The sequence below is a fragment of the Micropterus salmoides genome, unplaced genomic scaffold, assembly GCF_014851395.1.
Source record: "Micropterus salmoides isolate LMB-PRFRI ecotype aquatic unplaced genomic scaffold, ASM1485139v1 Ms_hic_scaffold_12, whole genome shotgun sequence".
NCBI classification, from domain to species: domain Eukaryota; kingdom Metazoa; phylum Chordata; class Actinopteri; order Centrarchiformes; family Centrarchidae; genus Micropterus; species Micropterus salmoides.
The window spans coordinates 17297266-17317582 of NW_024040263.1; the positions used below are offsets into that span (position 1 = coordinate 17297266).

General features: G+C 41.7%; 1 protein-coding gene across 1 annotated transcript in view; it reads right to left on the minus strand.

Moving 5' to 3' along the window:
* Positions 1-2797: 2797 nt before the first annotated feature.
* The window catches only part of usp43a (ubiquitin specific peptidase 43a), a 146711-nt gene continuing 129191 nt past the window's right edge, over positions 2798-20317 (minus strand). Inside the window, exons 15-16 of the mRNA XM_038713771.1 lie at positions 5857-6018; positions 2798-5752 (exon numbers count right to left, since the gene is read on the minus strand). Of these exons, the coding sequence (XP_038569699.1) occupies positions 4590-5752; positions 5857-6018 (1325 nt within the window). The 3' untranslated portion in view covers positions 2798-4589. The remainder of the gene's footprint in view (positions 5753-5856; positions 6019-20317) is intronic.

The window sequence follows — 20317 nt, forward strand, 5'->3', positions numbered from 1 at the left end:
ATGTTGGTGCCGTAAACCATTATACCACTGTTGTGAAAAATGTCCTTCCCGGGATTCCAATACTACACAAAGCAGCAGCTGGCACTGAGAGCCAGGAAGTGTAATGACAGAAACCCCATTCACCGTATTACTATAAAATCAAAATGATTTTGAAGCAGTTATTTTAAGATACAATTAATACATAATGTTGCCTTAATAAAATGGTCCCCAGTAAGACATGCTTAGTAAGTGTAACTGTAACACTGCCTCAACATTTTGTTTAGTATTATTGCTAGGTTTCTCCAATGAGACTCAGTTGAATTCCAAAAACAGAATTCACTTTTTTACTTTTGTGCTGTCCTCAAGAAAGAAAACTGCACCAACATGTATCTTCTGTAAATCCAGTATTGATAGTCATTTGGAAGTATATTACAAATTAGAGAGCTACAAGATTAATAGTGTTAGTTTTCAGGGAGTAAAAGGTTCTTGGTATTGTGTTTGAGTGCTTAGACAGTATTCAGTGTTATTCTCGCTTTATGCAGCTGAAGGCCATAAAAATCAGCAGATAACTGTATATTCAGAGTGATTCTTCATACAGAAAGAAAACTATATAAAAAGATGCAGGGTTATGAATGGCTTCTGGTTCAATAAGAAACTGGAATATCAGGGTGAGTACTCCATGACAATATGCTTACGGTTCAATTATACACAGTTATTTCTGAGGCTGATATAGTGCTTTTACTATGCTTTAATATATCTTAATTAACCTACATCACCATATAGTTTTTAAATATCAACCTAGTAAGTTTCAGGGTCATTATAAGTAGGATAACTTTTTCTAATTGCAATGTCATTCAGTTACAAACTCGTATTAAATATTAGTAGTAGAGCATTCATGTATGTGTAAAGTGCAAATCTAAGCACTGTGCAAATATCAATGTAGGGCCTTACATGTGTAGAGCCTGAGAAGGCACCATGGGAAATATCTGTGCACGTCCAACATAAACTTCACTGTAGCAGCAAACAAGATGGCCTGTTATGCTGTAACAGTACAACCAGAATTTAAATCAGTGATTAGGAAGTCGCCTATTCTCTTCTTTCCTTCACCAGTTATAAAAGTGACTTTAAGGGAAGCTCTTTACTCCCAGTGGCTTTGGCTGAAGCTGCACAGAGGCCAAAAGTACGAGTAATGTAGTATGTAATTGTACTGTGTATTTCATACAAGGGAACAACTAACCATTTAAATGTGAAACAAGTTCATATATAGTGGCAGCTAAGCTCAAAACACATTAACAACATCATAATGCATCATAATATTCATATGCTGCAAAAAGACAAAGTGCACAGCAAAACCTTCATTATTCCAGATACACAAAGGAACCTCTAAATTTGAGTTCTTGCTGATTATGGAAGAGTTAAAATGCCTTAACTTAAAACAAATCAAACAATACACATTGTATACATATGTATTCCGCCTTAATGTATCGATTTACTGTCCTATAATCAGAGGAAAATTAAAATAATTTTTTTTTGCTTTTTGTCTTGCATAACCACAGTGAGGAAAATAAGTATTTGAACACCCTACTATTTTGCAAGTTCTCCCACTTAGAAATCATGGAGGGGTCTGAAATTGTCATCGTAGGTGCATGTCCACTGTGAGAGACATAATCTAAAAAAAAAAATCCAGAAATCACAATGTCTGATTTTTTAACTATTTATTTGTATGATACAGCTGCAAATAAGTATTTGAACACCTGAGAAAATCAATGTTAATATTTGGTACAGTAGCCTTTGTTGAGGTCAAACGTTTCCTGTAGTTTTTCACCAGGTTTGCACACACTGCAGGAGGGATTTTGGCCCACTCCTCCACACAGATCTTCTCTAGATCAGTCAGGTTTCTGGGCTGTCGCTGAGAAACACGGAGTTTGAGCTCCCTCCAAAGATTCTCTATTGGGTTTAGGTCTGGAGACTGGCTAGGCCACGCCAGAACCTTGATATGCTTCTTACAGAGCCACTCCTTGGTTATCCTGGCTGTGTGCTTCGGGTCATTGTCATGTTGGAAGACCCGGCCTCGACCCATCTTCAATGCTCTAACTGAGGGAAGGAGGTTGTTCCCCAAAATCTCGCAATACATGGCCCCGGTCATCCGCTCCTCCCGTGTAGTTCTGGGCTGATTTCTCACCTTTCTTAGGATCATTGAGACCCCACGAGGTGAGATCTTGCATGGAGCCCCAGTCCGAGGGAGATTGACAGTCATATTTAGCTTCTTCCATTTTCTAATGATTGCTCCAACAGTGGACCTTTTTTCACCAAGCTGCTTGGCGATTTCCCCGTAGCCCTTTCCAGCCTTGTGGAGGTGTACAATTTTGTCTCTAGTGTCTTTGGACAGCTCTTTGGTCTTGGCCATGTTAGCAGTTGGATTCTTACTGATTGTATGGGGTGGACAGGTGTCTTTATGCAGCTAACGACCTCAAACAGGTGCATCTAATTTAGGATAATAAATGGAGTGGAGGTGGACATTTTGAAGGCAGACTAACAGGTCTTTGAGAGTCAGAATTCTAGCTGATAGACAGGTGTTCAAATACTTATTTGCAGCTGTATCATACAAATAAATAGTTAAAAAATCAGACATTGTGATTTCTGGATTTTTTTTTTTAGATTATGTCTCTCACAGTGGACATGCACCTACGATGACAATTTCAGACCCCTCCATGATTTCTAAGTGGGAGAACTTGCAAAATAGCAGGGTGTTCAAATACTTATTTTCCTCACTGTATTTCAAACAAATGCTCAAACGAATCAAACAATGAAAACAAAGTGAAGAGGTGCATTGTATACTGTATTACTTTCTAGCAGAAGTCAGCATATACCAGCAAATATTAAAAGCAAATCAGTTTTCATGGGGAGGTGAAGAGCAGCTTAACTGACAGTAAACATACAGTAAATGTATACATAAACAGAGAATAACAATGTGAATTGTATTTCACTTCATTTTTAAAAGAATCTTCCAAAGATTAAATTATTCAGATTACTGCTATTCTGTTAAACCCTGCCCTAAAACACGGACAAAGTGTGCAACTTGCATTTTTGCATCCATTTTGGTTAGGGCTGCACAATTTATGGAATTATTTTCGAAATCGCAATATGGCCGAGCCAATCAGAAACTAAAATTTTTTGATGAAGGTAAAATGTGATTAAATGAAAATTATAATTAAATACTGTAGTGCTGCTGATATGCCCCAGCCTACAAACAACACACAAACAACAAAAGTCACATCATGATTTTAATAGTTGTTTTAGTTAAATGAAAACTGTGATGGAAAAATGATCATTCCCACCAATTATGAATAATATTGCAACTTGTAATATCAGTGAGGTTTTTTTTTTGCCATATCGTGCAGCCCTAATATTGGTGTTTTGTGTAGTATTTCTCCTTCTGATAACTGATTACAAAAATCTGCATCAGTGAATGTCAGGTTCTGGTGAATATTCCTCACAATCAAAGAGCAAGGAGTTATTTTTGAGAGAGAGATTTTCAACAAGAACTTCACTAGAACACCACCTTCATATTACCCACAGCTAAATGCACATTTGACAGTTGATAAAGTTCTGGAAAACACAGGAAAATATAAACTAAGACAAATATGGTAATTATACCAAAGCAGTAGAAAAAAACACAACATTGGAATGCATTCAGCAGGGTTAATTGATGTTATAAAAAAGGTGTAAAACATTCTCTAAGGGTGGGCATTAACATTAAATTTCACAGCAGACAAATGTATTTTGTAAATTCCCTTCCGCTACAGGGAGGTCAGTCAGGCTCAGCTATAAAGTGCTGCTGGTCCTAGTAGGGATTCATTGTTTTAGCCAAGAAAGAATTAGGACCCACATAAGTAATTCTACAGAAAACCATTCATACCCAGCAAGTTTTTACAGTTAGAGGTCATGGTATTTCCAATGTCGGTTTAACTTTACATCAACTGCGATGAGGACCCAGACATCAGTGCTTTATAAAAACAGTGCCTTGTGTTCAAAGCCATAATTAAATATGAATAATTGATGTTAATCAGAACCTGCAACCTCAAAGCATCAAAGTTAATAAACTGGACACATTACATTCTTAAAAATGAACACAATCAGTATGTCTTGACTGTAAGCAAAAAAACATAACATTTTAAAATAGAGTGATGAATTCCAACATACACTACAAAAATAAGACACAAATGTGGATGTTATGTGTGTATGTGTGTGTGTGTGTGTGTGTGTGTAAGATTTCATGCTTCCAGTGCTAAACAGACAAACTCACTGGTCTAAACTGCATATTCGTTGCTCAGGCACTTGTTTTAAGTCTTAAAAAACAGAATAAAAATGGATTCCCTCTGACGTTTGATGGACAGGTCACATCATTTCATTCTGCTCTTTATATCCCAGTATTAAAGGACCCTTCATTTGCTGAGTGTCTCTCAGTTCCATGTTGCAAATCATTTTATTTTCTGGCAACAAAAAGGTATATCACTGTTAATTGAGCGCTATTGCTTTGATCTCTTGTCATTCACTTTATAACAGATAAAAGGCTTTGCGAGTGTGTGGATGTGTTAAATATCTCTGTGTCAGAAGCTGGACTCCGGGACTGTCCTTTTGCGTCCCAGCGAGGTTGTGCTGTAACGAGTCCTCTGCAGGGTGCCATAAGACGGTTTGTCTGTTGTCAGGCTGCGGGACAGTGCTGGGGCTGTAGGCATCCCGGTACGATGCAAAGATGCTGTCCTACGCACGCTCTGCTCCGCTTTGGTGGGGATGTTGGATGAACTCTGGGAGCGTTTGATGTCAGATGTGGTTCGTCCAACCTTACCGTTTGCCAGTGCATCACTCAGATGGCCATTAGACTTGCGTCCTTCCACCCCAGTTCCTCCTACTGCTGCTCCATTGGACAGTGACAGCCTAGAGAGGGTCCTTCTGCCTCCTTCCTCACCTACTCCTTTCCCTGACTCACACTCCTTGGACTTCCTTGAGTCCTTATCTTTCTTCAGGAAATTACCTTTGAAGAAGGAGAGTAGTCCATCATGGCTCTTGGGAATTTCTCCTTTTTTGGTCTTAGAGTTTCCTTCAAATGTACCATGGTGTTCCGTATCCACCCTGTCCCCTTTTTGTCTTCTCAAAGTCCCGTCTTGAAGGCTGGGAGTGCTGAAGCTGGGCTGAACTCCAGCACTGGAACTCCTTTTTGTCTCAGTATCCAGGGAGATTTTGGAGGAGCTCTGCTTCCTGGCATCCTTCCTCCTGGTGAGGGTGTTACTGTTAGAGCTACTGCTGATATTCATGGTCCTGTCATCTCTTGTCTGGCTCCCCTTGCTGCGTCTCAAACTGCCTGTCTTATCTGACAGCCTCCTCTGGCCCTCCGGGACCTGTGCAGCCTCGTATGGCAGCTCATTTCCTGTCTTACCCACACAACTGATGCTCCCAACGCTGGAAGATCGGACATTGGCTGCAGCCCGGCCCCCAGCAGCTTCCTTTGTACTGCGTGGTTCGCTCATCAATGTTACTATAGGATCCTTTGTGCAACGGGGCCGTCTGCCAGATTCCAAGTACTGTACGAGCTCCACAGGGGCAGGATCTTGGGCAGACTGAGGCACTGGATCAGGTTTCCGTCTGTCCTTTGAACCCAAGGACCAGCGCATAGGAAGCACTTTGCTCAGGGTGTCCTTGGTCTTGCTGGGGGCTCTCATGCTCACACTGCGTCCCTGAAGACCCCTGATAAATGGCCTGTTCTCAAAACCCCCTAAAATTATGCAATGAAGAAAAGCTTTTAGTTTTTACATTTAAATGTAAACTATAACTAAACTACTAATCTGATTAGAGCAAATCCTGGGTGTGGCCACTTACCTCTTTCCTCTTTAGAACCATTCTCAAGGAAGACTGGAGACTCGGGTGAGTCAGGTATGGAAGATGGGCAGGCAGTAGAGGATCGAGACACCAGGCTGCCTCTCTTACTGTCCCCTGTCAAGCGGATTAGCCAATGATCTGACATTGATGAACTTGTAGATCCTGTGAGACACACAGAGAGATAAGAAAAAAATCAGAGGAGGAGTATAAAACATAAGAATACTCCACCAATTCATTATTGCACTTCTGTAACATTTTTGGACTCATGATGGACACCACAAAAGAGTCACAAAAGGCTTTATTGAACTTTTCACAACTTTTTCACATACAATAGTCAGTAGTATATACAGTAATCCTTCCCAAGACCTGTTAACAGCTTCTCCAGTTCCGTCACACCGGCAGCAGCGGTGGAGTATTCATTAAAAGCCTTTACTTAACTAAATTATAATTACCTATTACAAGTCCTGCATTCAAACTTTTAATTACGTAAATTTAGAGAAGTAATAAAGTAATGGCAATACATACAGTATTGAATACTGCGTTACTGTGTAAGCAGCATTTTAATGTATTTAGCTGAGGTGAAACTTCAATTAAGTGCTTTATATGTTTATATATGGTAGTTTAAAATAATAATAATAATAAATGTAGCAGCAAAAAGTTTCCTTTTTGCCTCTATATAGTGGAGTAGGTCTAAAGTAGCATAAAGTGAATACTTGAGTGAATACACTGGTGAAAAACATTGTTGATTAGAGAAACACAAGTGTACCCCATGTGCAAGTCTTGTACTGGACAGGAAAATCCTTTCCCTGAAACACTGCTTATTGATTGGTCACTGCAACTGATTTAATGAGACAGTAAATGAAGCAGTTTGCCGTGAATACAAAATCAATGCAACAATGGGATTGTTAAACTACACTTTTTTGTTTAAAGAAATTAAATATTTTCACACATTTTCTTTTCACAGTGTCTTCTCATTTTTCCAAGTGCATTCCAGCTTAGGTACAGAGAGTGGGAGAGTCAGTTTTCGTGTCCTCCCAACAATTACTTTAATAATTTGACGGGTTGATATGTGGTTAGATTTGCTCTGCTTCTACTTAAAGAGGTGGTACTGTGCTCATTTTAAGGTTCAAAATCCTATTTAGGGTTTGTACCAGAACTGGTTTACATGGTTTCATTTTCAAAATACACCATATTTTTGTCATACTGCACATTGCTGCAGCTCCTCTTTGCACCCTGTGTGTTGAAGGCTTTGTTTTAGCTTTGGAGTGATACATCTGGTCTCTAAATGATTTTTGTTGGGAGTTGCACATGCGCAGTTCCTAGTTAAGGACTACTAGCCAATCAGAAGGGCAGGTCAGTGAGAAGCCCGTAAACAGCTTCGATTCAGCTGTAAGCTACATGTTGCTGACCAGATTGGCAACCAGTGGCATTTTCTCCCTGAAGCCAAGGGAAGCCAGGCTTCCCCTGTTTTTATCAGACTCTATATATCATTTCAATAAAAACACAATGTTTAACACAATCTTATAAGCTGTTGCGGTCATCTCTTCCCCATTTCTCACTGTCTTACAATAAGTGAAACAGCGCCCCTCTAAATGCTACGCGTTGGATTTGTGGTGAAACACTATATTGCACCACTGTAGACTGATCACGCGAGGAAGCTAGGAAGAGTTGGCATCCCTTTGTGAAAAAAAATTAAATGATTAACCAATCAGATGAGGCCACTGTCATGCCACTGCCTAACTGTAATTAGTCAGGATGATGCCAAGGGAAGCCAGTCGCTGTCTGGCTTCATGCCAATCAAATCACAGCACGCGATCAACGTCATTCAGATGAAATAACGGGAACCAACTTTAGCTGGTGCAGTTATGGAGGTTGGAGATTTGGAGTTTTTAGTTATAAGAAATAGTTTTACTAAACTACTGTTGTGTACCAACAGTGTGGATTGGTGCATTTTATATTTGGAGACTCAAATTCCTCCTTTTCTCTCCTTGAGAGATTTTTCCCTCCCTAAGAGCTGTCTCTGAGCAGCCTGATCATAAAAAACTGGCCACCTTTTGATGCTGCAGCCAGATAACGCGGTGCTTGACTGTTAAACTGACAAAAGGAACATTGACCAGCGATTAGCGTTTTCCTGAACAGCCTATCAAAACTCTTCTTAAAGAGAGGGCAGGAAACCCTAAACTGCCCCCCACACGTAACCATGGCAACTGACCTTCCTCTGCGTTTAATTACCTCACATGAAAGGAGATACTCCCTTTCACAGCCAAATTCAAATTGGAGAAACTCCAGGACACCAGGGACAGCCCTGAACATCTTTGTGTAAACAAAGACTGCTGTCTCCCCAAGACTCAAAGCATTACCTTGTTTAATAAAATAATCTTTTTGTTACTTGATTACGTTTGCCTCTATTTGAGTAGTTATGTTACCATGTTGTTGCTATCTGATGTTGATATTATTGCTGAAAAGAATCTAAATAAGTTACTTTTGCAGTGTTTTAATTTTCAGCAAGGTTAATGACATTCCTTCATTTTATGTGTAACCAAATTCCACAGCTCCTGAGCAAAGATTGTCTTAGGGTTAATCCAAGCTATCGTCATGTAAACTGAGCTCCCCCAAGTGGACAAAATAAGTATTACATGCCATCGTCTGAAATGCCGTTAATGTATAAATGTCACTCCGTATTTATCTTGTCAATAATCTAATGCCACTCGTGTATCTTGCTTATATTCTCTAAGAACGTGTAACAGCCAATAGCCTATATTTAGAAAGCAAGTTAAGTTCCTCTCATCTGTGATTCCTATGAAGTGTTAACCTTGTAAGGTCTAACTTCTGACAACTGTTCTTCCTGTTATCAAATGCTTAAACTTAGAATGGTACAACCGTTTGACAATTGAGGTATGATTGTGGGAAGATACTTGATTATAATACGCGCAAATAGATTTTCTTTTCCTTTTTTATAGACATATTAAAAGTTTAGAAAGACCGGAAACCGGAAACAGCCCGCCCTCCGGGAAACTAAGTACAGAGGGCACTCTGGGAACCACGCCCCAACAGACAAAACAGCGACACGCGCTGTCGTTCCCCCTCTTGCACTCTTCTCTTCGCTCTGGTCTCCTGTTTGTTCCGGGCTTTTCAACGGCGCTTTGGCACGTGCCCGGCGTGCCCCCTCTTCCGGTAACTCCCTAGGAGTTCGGCCCGGCGCAACAAAAGCTTTGTTCGCTTCAAGCTACACCCGCGAAGTGCCGCGACATCAGCTTTCCCTCGTTTCCAGCAATTTACTTGCTTTTTATTTTATTTTGTTTGTTAAAAGTTAGTAGACTGTTAAGTTACACTAGTCTAAGTCAAGAACGACCAAGTTCCCTTTTTAAGCTTTATTCGTCGAGCTAACTTCACCGAGGTCAGACCAAGCCACGCGGTAACAAAGGACACCTGAAGAACAGCCTAATTGCCAGACTGAGGATGGCCAACCCTTGAGGGTTTTTCTTCATTCCAGACATGGAGAACCCCAGAGAATTCCCTAGCAAAAAGCCAGGAATCGGGCAGCTAGCGTGGGACCCGTGCAACCGGCCAAGCAGGCCGCCGACCCACCGTAAGGCAAAACAAGGCATTCTGTGAACAGTGATGTCCAATAGTGTTAATAGATTATCTTTTTAACTCCTAAACTCATAGCTTACTTTCATTAGTTCTCTTCCGCCATATGAGTCAAATACTTCCACAATTGAAATCCACATTCTCATTGTTTAGCCATTGTCTATTTATTTGATGTATTTAACCAAATTTTTATATCACCTTAGTTGGTTAATAAACTTCACTGTAACCAAGGAATTGTATGTATTGCCTGTCTCTGAGTCCCTGCCAAGAGAATTTACCATTCTATATGAGACTGACTGATTTAAGATAATTGAGCGATTGTTAACAAACTGATCACTAGTGAATAATTGTCTAATTATTAGCCATACTCAGGGAGTCCCGAGACCCTGGGCGAACGGTATATCGGGTGGTGCCCCTGCGAAACGAGAGCTATGGATATTAATATTTTCTGAATATTAAAATTCATAATTTGGTATTCATTCTCATAAATTTATTATATCAATGTAGTTATGCTACACTACCACTACAGCAGCAATTTAAGATTAAATCTGATGGAAGACCAACGCCAAAACTGGAGCTGGGCGTGGAGAGAAAAAAGGGATTTTGGACGTTCAATGAGGAAAACTATATTTGTACAGAGTGGCTAGGTAGTATCGCCAAACTTCAACTGACTCTGTTGTTGCGGAGGACGAAAAGCCAGTGGAAAATTCTATAACTTGGTTATTGACCACTTCGCCACCATGACAGACTTCTTTTTCAAAAAAGGTGAGTGAAATGACACCTCCTCTCTCTGAACTTAACTGAACTGCAGCTATTTGTGTGATTTTTAATATGGTTATATTGTTTGTTTTGCTTTGCTTGCCTGGATTTAGCTGCTGAATGAATAGTCAGTTGAAGTAACCTTATTGTTTTTACTGTGGTTGTGTAATGTTATGCATAGATAATGAGAACCACAGACAGCACCTGCCACAGGGCACTGGGCCAGGTTAGGCCACCTGAATAATCGTCTATACTCTGTTGGTCGGGTACTAGGTTGTTGTGTTATGAACATTTGGCCAAGCATTAAGAAGTACAGTGGGTACGGAAAGTATTCAGACCCCTTTAAATTTTTCACTCTTTGTTTCATTGCAGCCATTTTCCAAAAATCAAAAAGTTCATTTTATTTCTCAGTATTGTACACTCAGCACCCCATCTTGACAGAAAAAAACAGAAATGTAGAAATTTTTGCAAATTTATTAAAAAAGAAAAACTGAAATATCACATGGTCATAAGTATTCAGACCCTTTGCCGTGACACTCATATTTAACTCAGGTGCTGTCTATTTCTTCTGGTCATCCTTGAGATGGGGGCGGCTGTGGCTCAGGAGGTAGAGCGTGTTAGCCGTTAATCGGAAGGTCGGCGGTTCAATCCCTGGCTCCCCCTGGTTGCGTGTCGAAGTGTCCTTGGGCAAGATACTGAACCCCGATTTGCCCCTGGCGGCTATTCCGCCAGTGTATGAATGAGTGTGAATGCTAGTTTCTGTTTGAGCACTTAGAATGCAGATGTAGTGTAAAAGTGCTTTGAGTGGTCGAAAAGACTAGAAAGGTACGGAGCATTTACATTTACACCTTCATTTGAGTCCAGCTGTGTTTGATTATACTGATTGGACTTGATTAGGAAAGCCACACACCTGTCTATATAAGACCTTACAGCTCACAGTGCATGTCAGAGCAAATGAGAATCATGAGGTCAAAGGAACTGCCTGAAGAGCTCAGAGACAGAATTGTGGCAAGGCACAGATCTGGCCAAGGTTACAAAAAAATTTCTGCTGCACTTAAGGTTCCTAAGAGCACAGTGGCCTCCATAATCCTCAAATGGAAGACGTTTGGGACGACCAGAACCCTTCCTAGAGCTGGCCGTCTGGCCAAACTGAGCTATCGGGGGAGAAGAGCCTTGGTGAGAGAGGTAAAGAAGAACCCAAAGGTCACTGTGGCTGAGCTCCAGAGATGCAGTCGGGAGATGGGAGAAAGTTGTAGTAAGTCAACCATCACTGCAGCAATCCACCAGTCGGGGCTTTATGGCAGAGTGGCCCGACGGAAGCCTCTCCTCGGTGCAAGACACATGAAAGCCCGCATGGAGTTTGCTAAAAAACACCTGAAGGACTCCAAGATGGTGATAAATAAGATCCTCTGGTCTGATGAGACTAAGATAGAACTTTTTGGCCTTAATTCTAAGCGGTATGTGTGAAGAAAACCAGGCACTGCTTATCACCTGTCCAATACAGTCTCAACAGTGAAGCATGGTGGTGGCAGCATCATGCTGTGGGGGTGTTTTTCAGCTGCAGGGACAGGACGACTGGTTGCAATCGAGGGAAAGATGAATGCGGCCAAGTACAGGGATATCCTGGACGAAAACCTTTTCCAGAGTGCTCTGGACCTCAGACTGGGCCGAAGGTTTACCTTCCAACAAGACAATGACCCTAAGCACGCCGCTAAAATAACGAAGGAGTGGCTTCACAACAACTCCGTGGCTGTTCTTGAATGGCCCAGCCAGAGCCCTGACTTAAACCCAATTGAGCATCTCTGGAGAGACCTGAAAATGGCTGTCCACCAACGTTTACCATCCAACCTGACAGAACTGGAGAGGATCTGCAAGGAGGAATGGCAGAGGATACCCAAATCCAGATGTGAAAAACTTGTTGCATCTTTTCCAAAACGACTCATGGCTGTATTAGATCAAAAGGGTGCTTCTACTAAATACTGAGCAAAGGGTCTGAATACTTATGACCATGTGATATTTCAGTTTTTCTTTTTTAATAAATTTGCAAAAATTTCTACATTTCTGTTTTTTTCTGTCAAGATGGGGTGCTGAGTGTACATTACTGAGAAATAAAATGAACTTTTTTGATTTTTGGAGAATGGCTGCAATGAAACAAAGAGTGAAAAATTTAAAGGGGTCTGAATACTTTCCGTACCAACTGTATGTAGGCCTGTTTGATACATACACCACTACTACTATGCAAATGTCTTCAATCGCCTTCTGATTGAGCTTGTGAATGCTTCTTTTATTCCTAACCTGCACCATAAGCAGCGGGCTATGTATGCTATTTGGGGTGAGAGAGACTGAGTGAGTGAGAGAGTGTATGTCCCGGTAAATGCAAAAAGGACATCCCCTCTTACTTGGCCTCCCCATAAATTTACCCCACCCCACTGTTGGCAACATGGACTGGAGCAATAGTTTCAGAGTGGTGAGTTAATTAATCTGTAACAGATGTATCTTTCATCCATAAAGTTTTAACTGAGCTGTCTCTACATCACATTAACAACTTTATGTCCATTGACGGATTGGAGGGTAACTAGTGTTTGGAAGGGAGAAGAGGGTGTGTGATGCAGCTCAGTGTTTTTCCACCGGTGTTTCTGAGGGTGTGTCAGACTAGCCACTTAGCGAGCGTCATATGAGGCGCATTTAGCTTTCATCCCTGTGACAGGGATGTTTTCTGTGGGAGATGGGAACTCCCTTTGGATGGACTTTGGGCTTTTTCAATTTGAAAACCTATTACATGCACTAAAAATATATTAAACTCAATAAAGGAGAGGGAAAAAGCCAAAAAGTATAATATCACTTCTTTAAACTGTATGATTCCCTGTGTTCCAGCTTCAGCACTTCTCCTCACATTACATTTACTCATTTGGCAGACGCTTTTATCCAAAGCAACTTACATTTGAGGAACAACATACAAGCATCAACAGAGCATCAAATACAGATCTACAACTGATAATACAAGTAACAAAAAGTGCAATCAAACAAAAAAGTGCAATCAATACAAGATCATTGTAGGATATAGAAGAAGAAGAGCACAGGAAGTGCATGTTAGAGGTTAGGAGTTAGAGGTGTTATGAGAGGAAGTGTTCTCGGAAGAGATGAGTTTTCAAGAGCTTCTTGAAGTTAGAGAGGGACGCCCCTGCTCTGATGGCATGTGGTAGCTCGTTCCACCATCGTGGTGTCACAGATGAGAATAGCTGGGACTGGGAATGCTTTGTGCGATGGGATGGCAGAGCCAGGCGGCGTTCGTTGGAGTAGCGTAGCGGGCGAGAAGAAACGTAAGTTTGTATTATGGAGTTTAGGTAGATGGGTGCAGACCCAGTAGTCACTCTGTATGCAAGCATTAGTGACTTGAATTTGATTCTGGAGGCCACGGGGAGCCAGTGGAGGTCACTGAGTAATGGAGTGACATGAGTCCTTTTGGGCTGATCAAAAACCAGACGCGCTGCTGCGTTCTGAACCATTTGGAAGGGTTTCACCGCACAAGCTGGAAGACGTGCTAGGAGGGCATTGCAATAGTCGATGCGAGAGATAACCTGTACCAGAAGCTGGGTGGCGTACTGAGTGAGGTAGGGCCTGATTTTCCTTATGTTGTATAGAGCAAAGCAGCATGACCGAGAGACAGCAGCAACATGGTCTGAAAAGGACAGCTGGTCATCAATCATGACACCCAAATTTCTCACCACCTTGGTTGGAGTGATGGTTGCGGAGTCAATTTGTAGTTTGATGTTATGGTGGATAGCTTGCTTGTTGGGAATGACCAAGAATTCAGTCTTAGAGAGGTTTAGTTGAAGGTGGCAAGAGTCCATCCATGCAGATATGTCCGATAGACAGTCCGTGATCCGCGCCGAGACGGTGGGATTGCCTGGCGGGAAGGATAGGTAGAGTTGCGTATCGTCTGCGTAGCAGTGGTAAGAGAAGCCGTGCGAGCGAATGATCGCCCCCAGTGAGGTGGTGTAAATTGAGAAGAGAAGGGGCCCAAGCACTGAGCCTTGGGGCACCCCTGTGGAGAGGCAGTGGGAGGAGGATAATTGTCCTTGCCACAAAACATTGTAGGAACGCCCCGAGAGGTAGGATTCGAGTGCTTTACTCTAGATGCCCATTGCTGAGAGAGCGGATAGCAGGATCCTGTGGTTGACTGTGTCAAAGGCAACTGATAGTTCAAGCAGGATAAGAACCAAGGTTTGGACTGCAGCTTTAGCTGACCTTAGGACTTCTGTTACAGACAGAAGAGCTGTTTCAGTAGAGTGGCCACTCTTAAATCCAGACTGATTGGATCTAGGAGGTCATTCCCTGAGAGGAATTCTGAGACCTGTTTGAATACTGCCCGTTCAATAGTTTTGGATAAAAAAGGTAGAAGAGACACTGGTCGATAGTTCTCGACTTGAGTTGGGTCAAGTGAGGGCTTTTTGAGCAAGGGTGTAACCCGAGCCCTTTTGAAAGTGGTCGAGAAGGTTCCTGAAGCCAGAGAAGTATTTATCACATGAGTGATTGTCGGGACCACAGTAGGAGATATGGCTTGGAGGAGATTCGTAGGAATCGGGTCCAGTGGGCATGTAGTTGGACAGCTACGGGTCAAGAGTTCTGATACTTCGCTCTCTGTGAGAGGAGTAAACGAGGAGAGTGAACAACCACTGACCTCGGAGGGCAGAGGAAAATATGTAGATGCTACAATGGTTAAGTTTGAGTGTTTCAGAGAATTGGCTAGTTATAGCCTCCACTTTGCCTGTGAAGAAAGGCAGCAAAGGTATCAGCAGACAAGTTTGTGGGTGGTGGAGGTGGAGGAGGATTTAGCAGCACTTTAAAAGTGGAAAATAATTTCCTTGAGTCAGTCGAACTGCTTATTCTGTCATTATAGAACGCAGTTTTGGCAGCACTGATGCTTGTTGAGAAGTAGGTTAGGAGCAATTGGTAGCCCTTAAGGTTGATGGGGTCTTGGTTTTTCGCCATAGTCTTTCAGCCGCTCTGAGATCAGTACGCAGCCCACGGATGGTATCAGTTAGCCACGGGTGGGACTGGTTTGGGTGAGCAGGCTTGGTGGATAGAGGACACAGGCTTTCTAGGCACAAGCTTAGTGTAGAGCACAGAGATTTGTGTGGCATCATTGACCTCAAGTGAGGAAAATGTGTTGAGGGAGGGTAGAGCGGAAGCTACCACTGAGGCAAAGTGAGCGGGACACAGGTTGCGGAGGTTGCAGCGGTGTGAGACCAATGGTGTTGGAAGAATGGGCTTTTCCTGTAGGCATACCGTGAACTGAATGAAATAGTGGTCAGACACATGTAGAGGTATGACTGTTAGGCACTCTGTGGCACAGTTTCAGACAAGAACGAGGTCAAGCACCTTGCCAGCTTTGTGGGTCAGGGGGCTGAGAACCCGTGTTAGATCAAAGGACTGAATCAGAGATAGGAAGTCTGCTGTTTGAATTGTCTAAGTGAATGTTCATGTCACCAAGAACAAGTAGGGGACAGTCATGCTCTGGGATTGAAGACAGCAATGTGTTTAGCTCTTTCACAAAGTTACCCATTTGTCCTGGTGGACGGTATATGACAATCACAGAGACCTTTACCGGAACAGACACAAAGACAGCATGGTATTCGAAGGAGGCATATTGATTCGGGGGTAGCAGCTGTGTGAATTTCCATTTGTTGGAAATTAAGAACCCAGTCCCACCTCCCCTCCCAGACGGCCGGGGGGTGTGGGTGAAAGAGTAATTGGTGGACAGCGCAGCGGGGGTAGCAGAGTTTTCTGGTTTGATCCAGGTCTCAGTGAGTGCCAGTAGCCCAAGAGATAATATGTTAGCATAAGCAGTGATGAAGTCAGCTTTGTTGACTACCGACTGGCAGTTCCATGACCCAACAGACAAGTAAACAGATGTGGGTGGTGCCTGTTTTAAAGGCTTGAGGAGTGCCTGGTTTCTGTGCCTGATGGCATGATACCTCTTGCGTGGACCGGAGACAATAGGAATAGTGTGGTAGCACATGGCCTGAGTGTAGTTAGGTGAGCAGGTGTGCCTCGGGAAGGGAAAAAGCTTCTCTTGTAGGCGGCCTTGCTCAGTGGACTTGCACAGGTAGACTCGCTAGTCTTTACCAAAGTAGGTCTTCACACAAGGAGCCCACGCTTACGCGGACGCTTCAGTGGTAGGTTTCACTGAAGTAGTGTAAGTCTAATTGCACACAGGTGTTGGGAATTAAGACTGACAAAAGCTTGGTTTCAGTGGGTGGGACACACACCCAGTTGTTTGATCTCGCTCAGCCGGCCTTCAGATTCTAGTGGATTGCTCAGTAAAAGTGCAAAGAAATAGCACCTCAAGAGTAGGAAAGATAGAGTAAAGTATTACCTCACTGCTGCAAACTCTTATTTGCCCCACGATTCTTGTCCTGTGTTTAAGAGTACAACAGGAGTACAAGTACTCTGTTAACCTAAGCATCACACTTATGATTCTTAGGTGCACTCTTGAAACGTTTGCTCTCAGGTTTCTCCTCTAGTGTCGGATCTTTTGTGCGATAACCCTGTCAATATTCCCCAAGAAAATCATGCCTGCCTCTTTGCAGGCATGTTTGCTTTACTTCTAAGAGTGTCCCTTAACTCTTGAAAAAAGTCCATTTAATAAAAAGTAGAGCAGTGGGGAAAAATAATGGTAAATACAATGTATACCCACTGTAAGTACTTTTTCAATAATAGATCTTTGGGCAGCAGTCAGTGTGTCAAGGAGCAGTGTTTGTTTCTGCAATATTAGTTTAATAAGCTACTGTTTTATCCATTAATGAAGGCACTGGATCAGTAGTTATCACACTATTTTCACACCTTTTTAAACAGCAACAGCCCTACGTGACATTTTTGAGAAAATATTTTATTGCATCTGAAAAGTCTATCGATTGATGGTGTAATAAATAATGTTTTAATGCGAGTCAGACTTAGCCTAGCTACAAATTCAATAATGATTGAATAGGTTTTTATTCAACGACTCCTAAAGCAGTTTATTGTGCATGCATGGACATGGCTCTGCAGCACTCCAGTGTCTAATAGCTTCATTTTAAAAGGGACAATGTGCATAAAATATTAGATCTTATTTTCATTTATTGTTTTGTTGTAGTATATTATATAGTATATATCATTGTACAGAGAAATTCAGCATTCAATTATTTTTATAGAATGTTAAATATATATGACTAAATAAGCAACAATTAAAGTAAAAGAAAATCTTAGTTATTATTTACAGTGCTGGCAACACAAGCAAACATGCTGCGGCCTTGAGAGGAGAGAAGAAAAATATTTGTTCCCTAAGTACTCTTGCCTTTTCCTGAGGAAATGAATGCAACTCTTCTCAACCTTCACTCTGTGAGTTTGTTTGTTGTTCACATGCACACATTATACACACACAAAGAAATGTGAGCCATGGTGTGTTTGTTTTTGGGCCTTACTGAATTGTACAGAGTAAACAGTGCGCTTCCCATTTTTTTCTAGCTTTCACTGATTTTACTCTGCAGTAACAAACAAGATGATGGCTGCAGGTAAGTACATTATTATTAATACTTAGGAAGAAACATTCTATAGCACTTGACGTTTTGAAAACTGGTAAAATGCTTTATGTGGAGAAAATGTGTGCTATTTCTGACAGCAGTTAGAAATGGTGTACTGTAAAGTCACATAAACTACACACAAACAGTGTCATTAAAGGACAGTTCATAATATTAAAAGTTGATACCTTAATGATTCTGACATTTGTAGTTTATCTCCATGCATCCACGACTGCTATGATGTATCAGACTTTTCCCTCTTTACATAGACTTCATTCCTCTTAGTTTTTAAAAAATGAGGACAGCAGTCGTAAGACATAACTGTATGAAACGGAAAAATTGGCTTGACAATGCTGTATGTGCTACGAAAGGGAAATCCACCGTAGCGCCTGGGCACGACAGACTCCTATGATCCAATGGAGAAGAAGGAGATCAGGAGGCAGGACTAAGAAAGGGGTGGGGATGTAGAATGCCAGAGCGAAGAAGAGGAGATGGTACATGTGGATATTATATATGCAAATGCTGGCATGACGTGATTGATGTGTGGTCCCGCTCCTGAAACTCTGCTAATTAGCACCACATAATGTTACACTGACCTATAATATCTTGTACTGACTATTGAGTAAAAAAGACAATATTATCCATATTAGAGTACATTTTCACCACTCTACTATGCCATATGTTCTTCCTGTTTCATCTGGTGGGTGAGTAATTTCTGATTGCACTTATTTTTCTTAATTATTACAGCATTCAGGTCCCCTTCAAAAGTATTGGAACAGTAAGGCAAAGTCCTTTGTTTTTGTTGTTCACTGAAGACATTTGGGTTTAAGATCAAAAGATGAGTATGAGACAAGAGTTCATTTCAGCTTTTATTTCCTGGTATTCACATCTAGATGTGTTAAACAACTCAGGACATACCAGCATTTGTTTGAACCCACCCATTTTTCAAGTGAGCAAAACTATTGGAACATGTGACTGACAGATGTTTCTTGTTGCCCAGGTGTTACCTTTTAGGTTGATTGTCCAAACATTAAATAGCTCTGCATGACTAGTCTAAGTTTTCATCCTTGGTTCAAACCTATAAAGACTGCATTTCCTGTTAAAGAGGATAAACCAACATGAAGACCAGAGAGCTGTCTATGGGAGAAAAGCAAGCCATTGTCAAGCTGAGAAAAGAAGGAAAATCGACCAGAGCCATTGGACAAACATTGGACATAGCAAGCACAACAATTTGGAATGTCCTGAAAAAGACAGAAACTACTGGTGTACTGAGTAACAGACGTCGAACAGGTCGGCCAAGGAAAGCAACAGTAGTTGATGAAAGAAATATCGTGAGAGCTGTGAAGAAAACACCCAAACATCAGTAAGTGACATCACCAACGACCTCCACAGTGCAGGGGTGAAGGTATCACAATCCACTGTTCGAAGAAGACTCAGAGAACAGAAATATAGAGGCATCAGCAGGAAGAATCGGAAGGCCAGATTGAAATTTGCAAAGAAGTACAGAGACGAGCCGCAAAAGTTCTGGAACACAATCTTATGAACTAATGAGACCAAGATTAATTTCTGCCAAAGTGATGGAAAGGCCAAAGTGTGGAGAAAGAAAGGAACTGCTTATGATCTGATGGATAGAAGCTCATCTGTGAAGTAGGTGGAGGTAATGTCATGGCTTGGGCTAGCATGGCTGCTTCTGGAACATGCTGATTAATATTTATTGATGATGTAACTGATGATGGTAGCAGCAGAAATAATTCAGAAGTAATTCAGTTAAATGGTTATTGTTAGGATTCAAACACATCTTCACTCAACTTTAGACCAAAATCAACAAAAAACACAGAATAAAGTGAGAAATCTTATCGTCTTTTAAGTGTTGTCAAGGATACGGCAAGAGTGAGACAGGATTTGGGCCCAAATGCAAGGCATGTAAATGCAATGTAACTACATCTGCATTCACCCTCACCCTCTGCACACACAGTCATACTGAGCCTCAGTACTCAAACAGAAACTAACATTCACACACATTCATAGACTGGCAGAACAGCCACCAGGGGCAATTCGGGGTTCAGTATCTTGCCCAAGGACATTTTGACATGGAGCCTGGAGGAGCCGGGGATTGAATTGGCGATTAACGAGCAACCCGCTCTACCTCCTGAGCCACAGCTGCCCCACATTAACATAGCTGGAATCTGTTCTCTTGATATTTATTCAAACAAAACACAAAATATCAAAATTAAAAAAAACAACAAATGGTAAATGTTTTTTGTATAGCACCTTTTCTAGTTTTTGTGACCACTTAAAGTGCTTTACACTACTTCACATTCACCCATTCATAAACTGATGGCAGAGGCTAAGGTGCCAACTGCACATCAGAATGTAAATTATATTCATTCACATTCACACACTCATGGCTCAGCCACCAGAAGCAATTTGGGGTTCCAAAGAGAAAATTCTCCCACAGAAACAAAAAACAAAACACAGGGAGGTCTGGAAGGGGGCAAGCGTCTAGAGGTAGGAACAGGCATAGAGTTCTTAGGTCCATGGCCAGAGGGCCA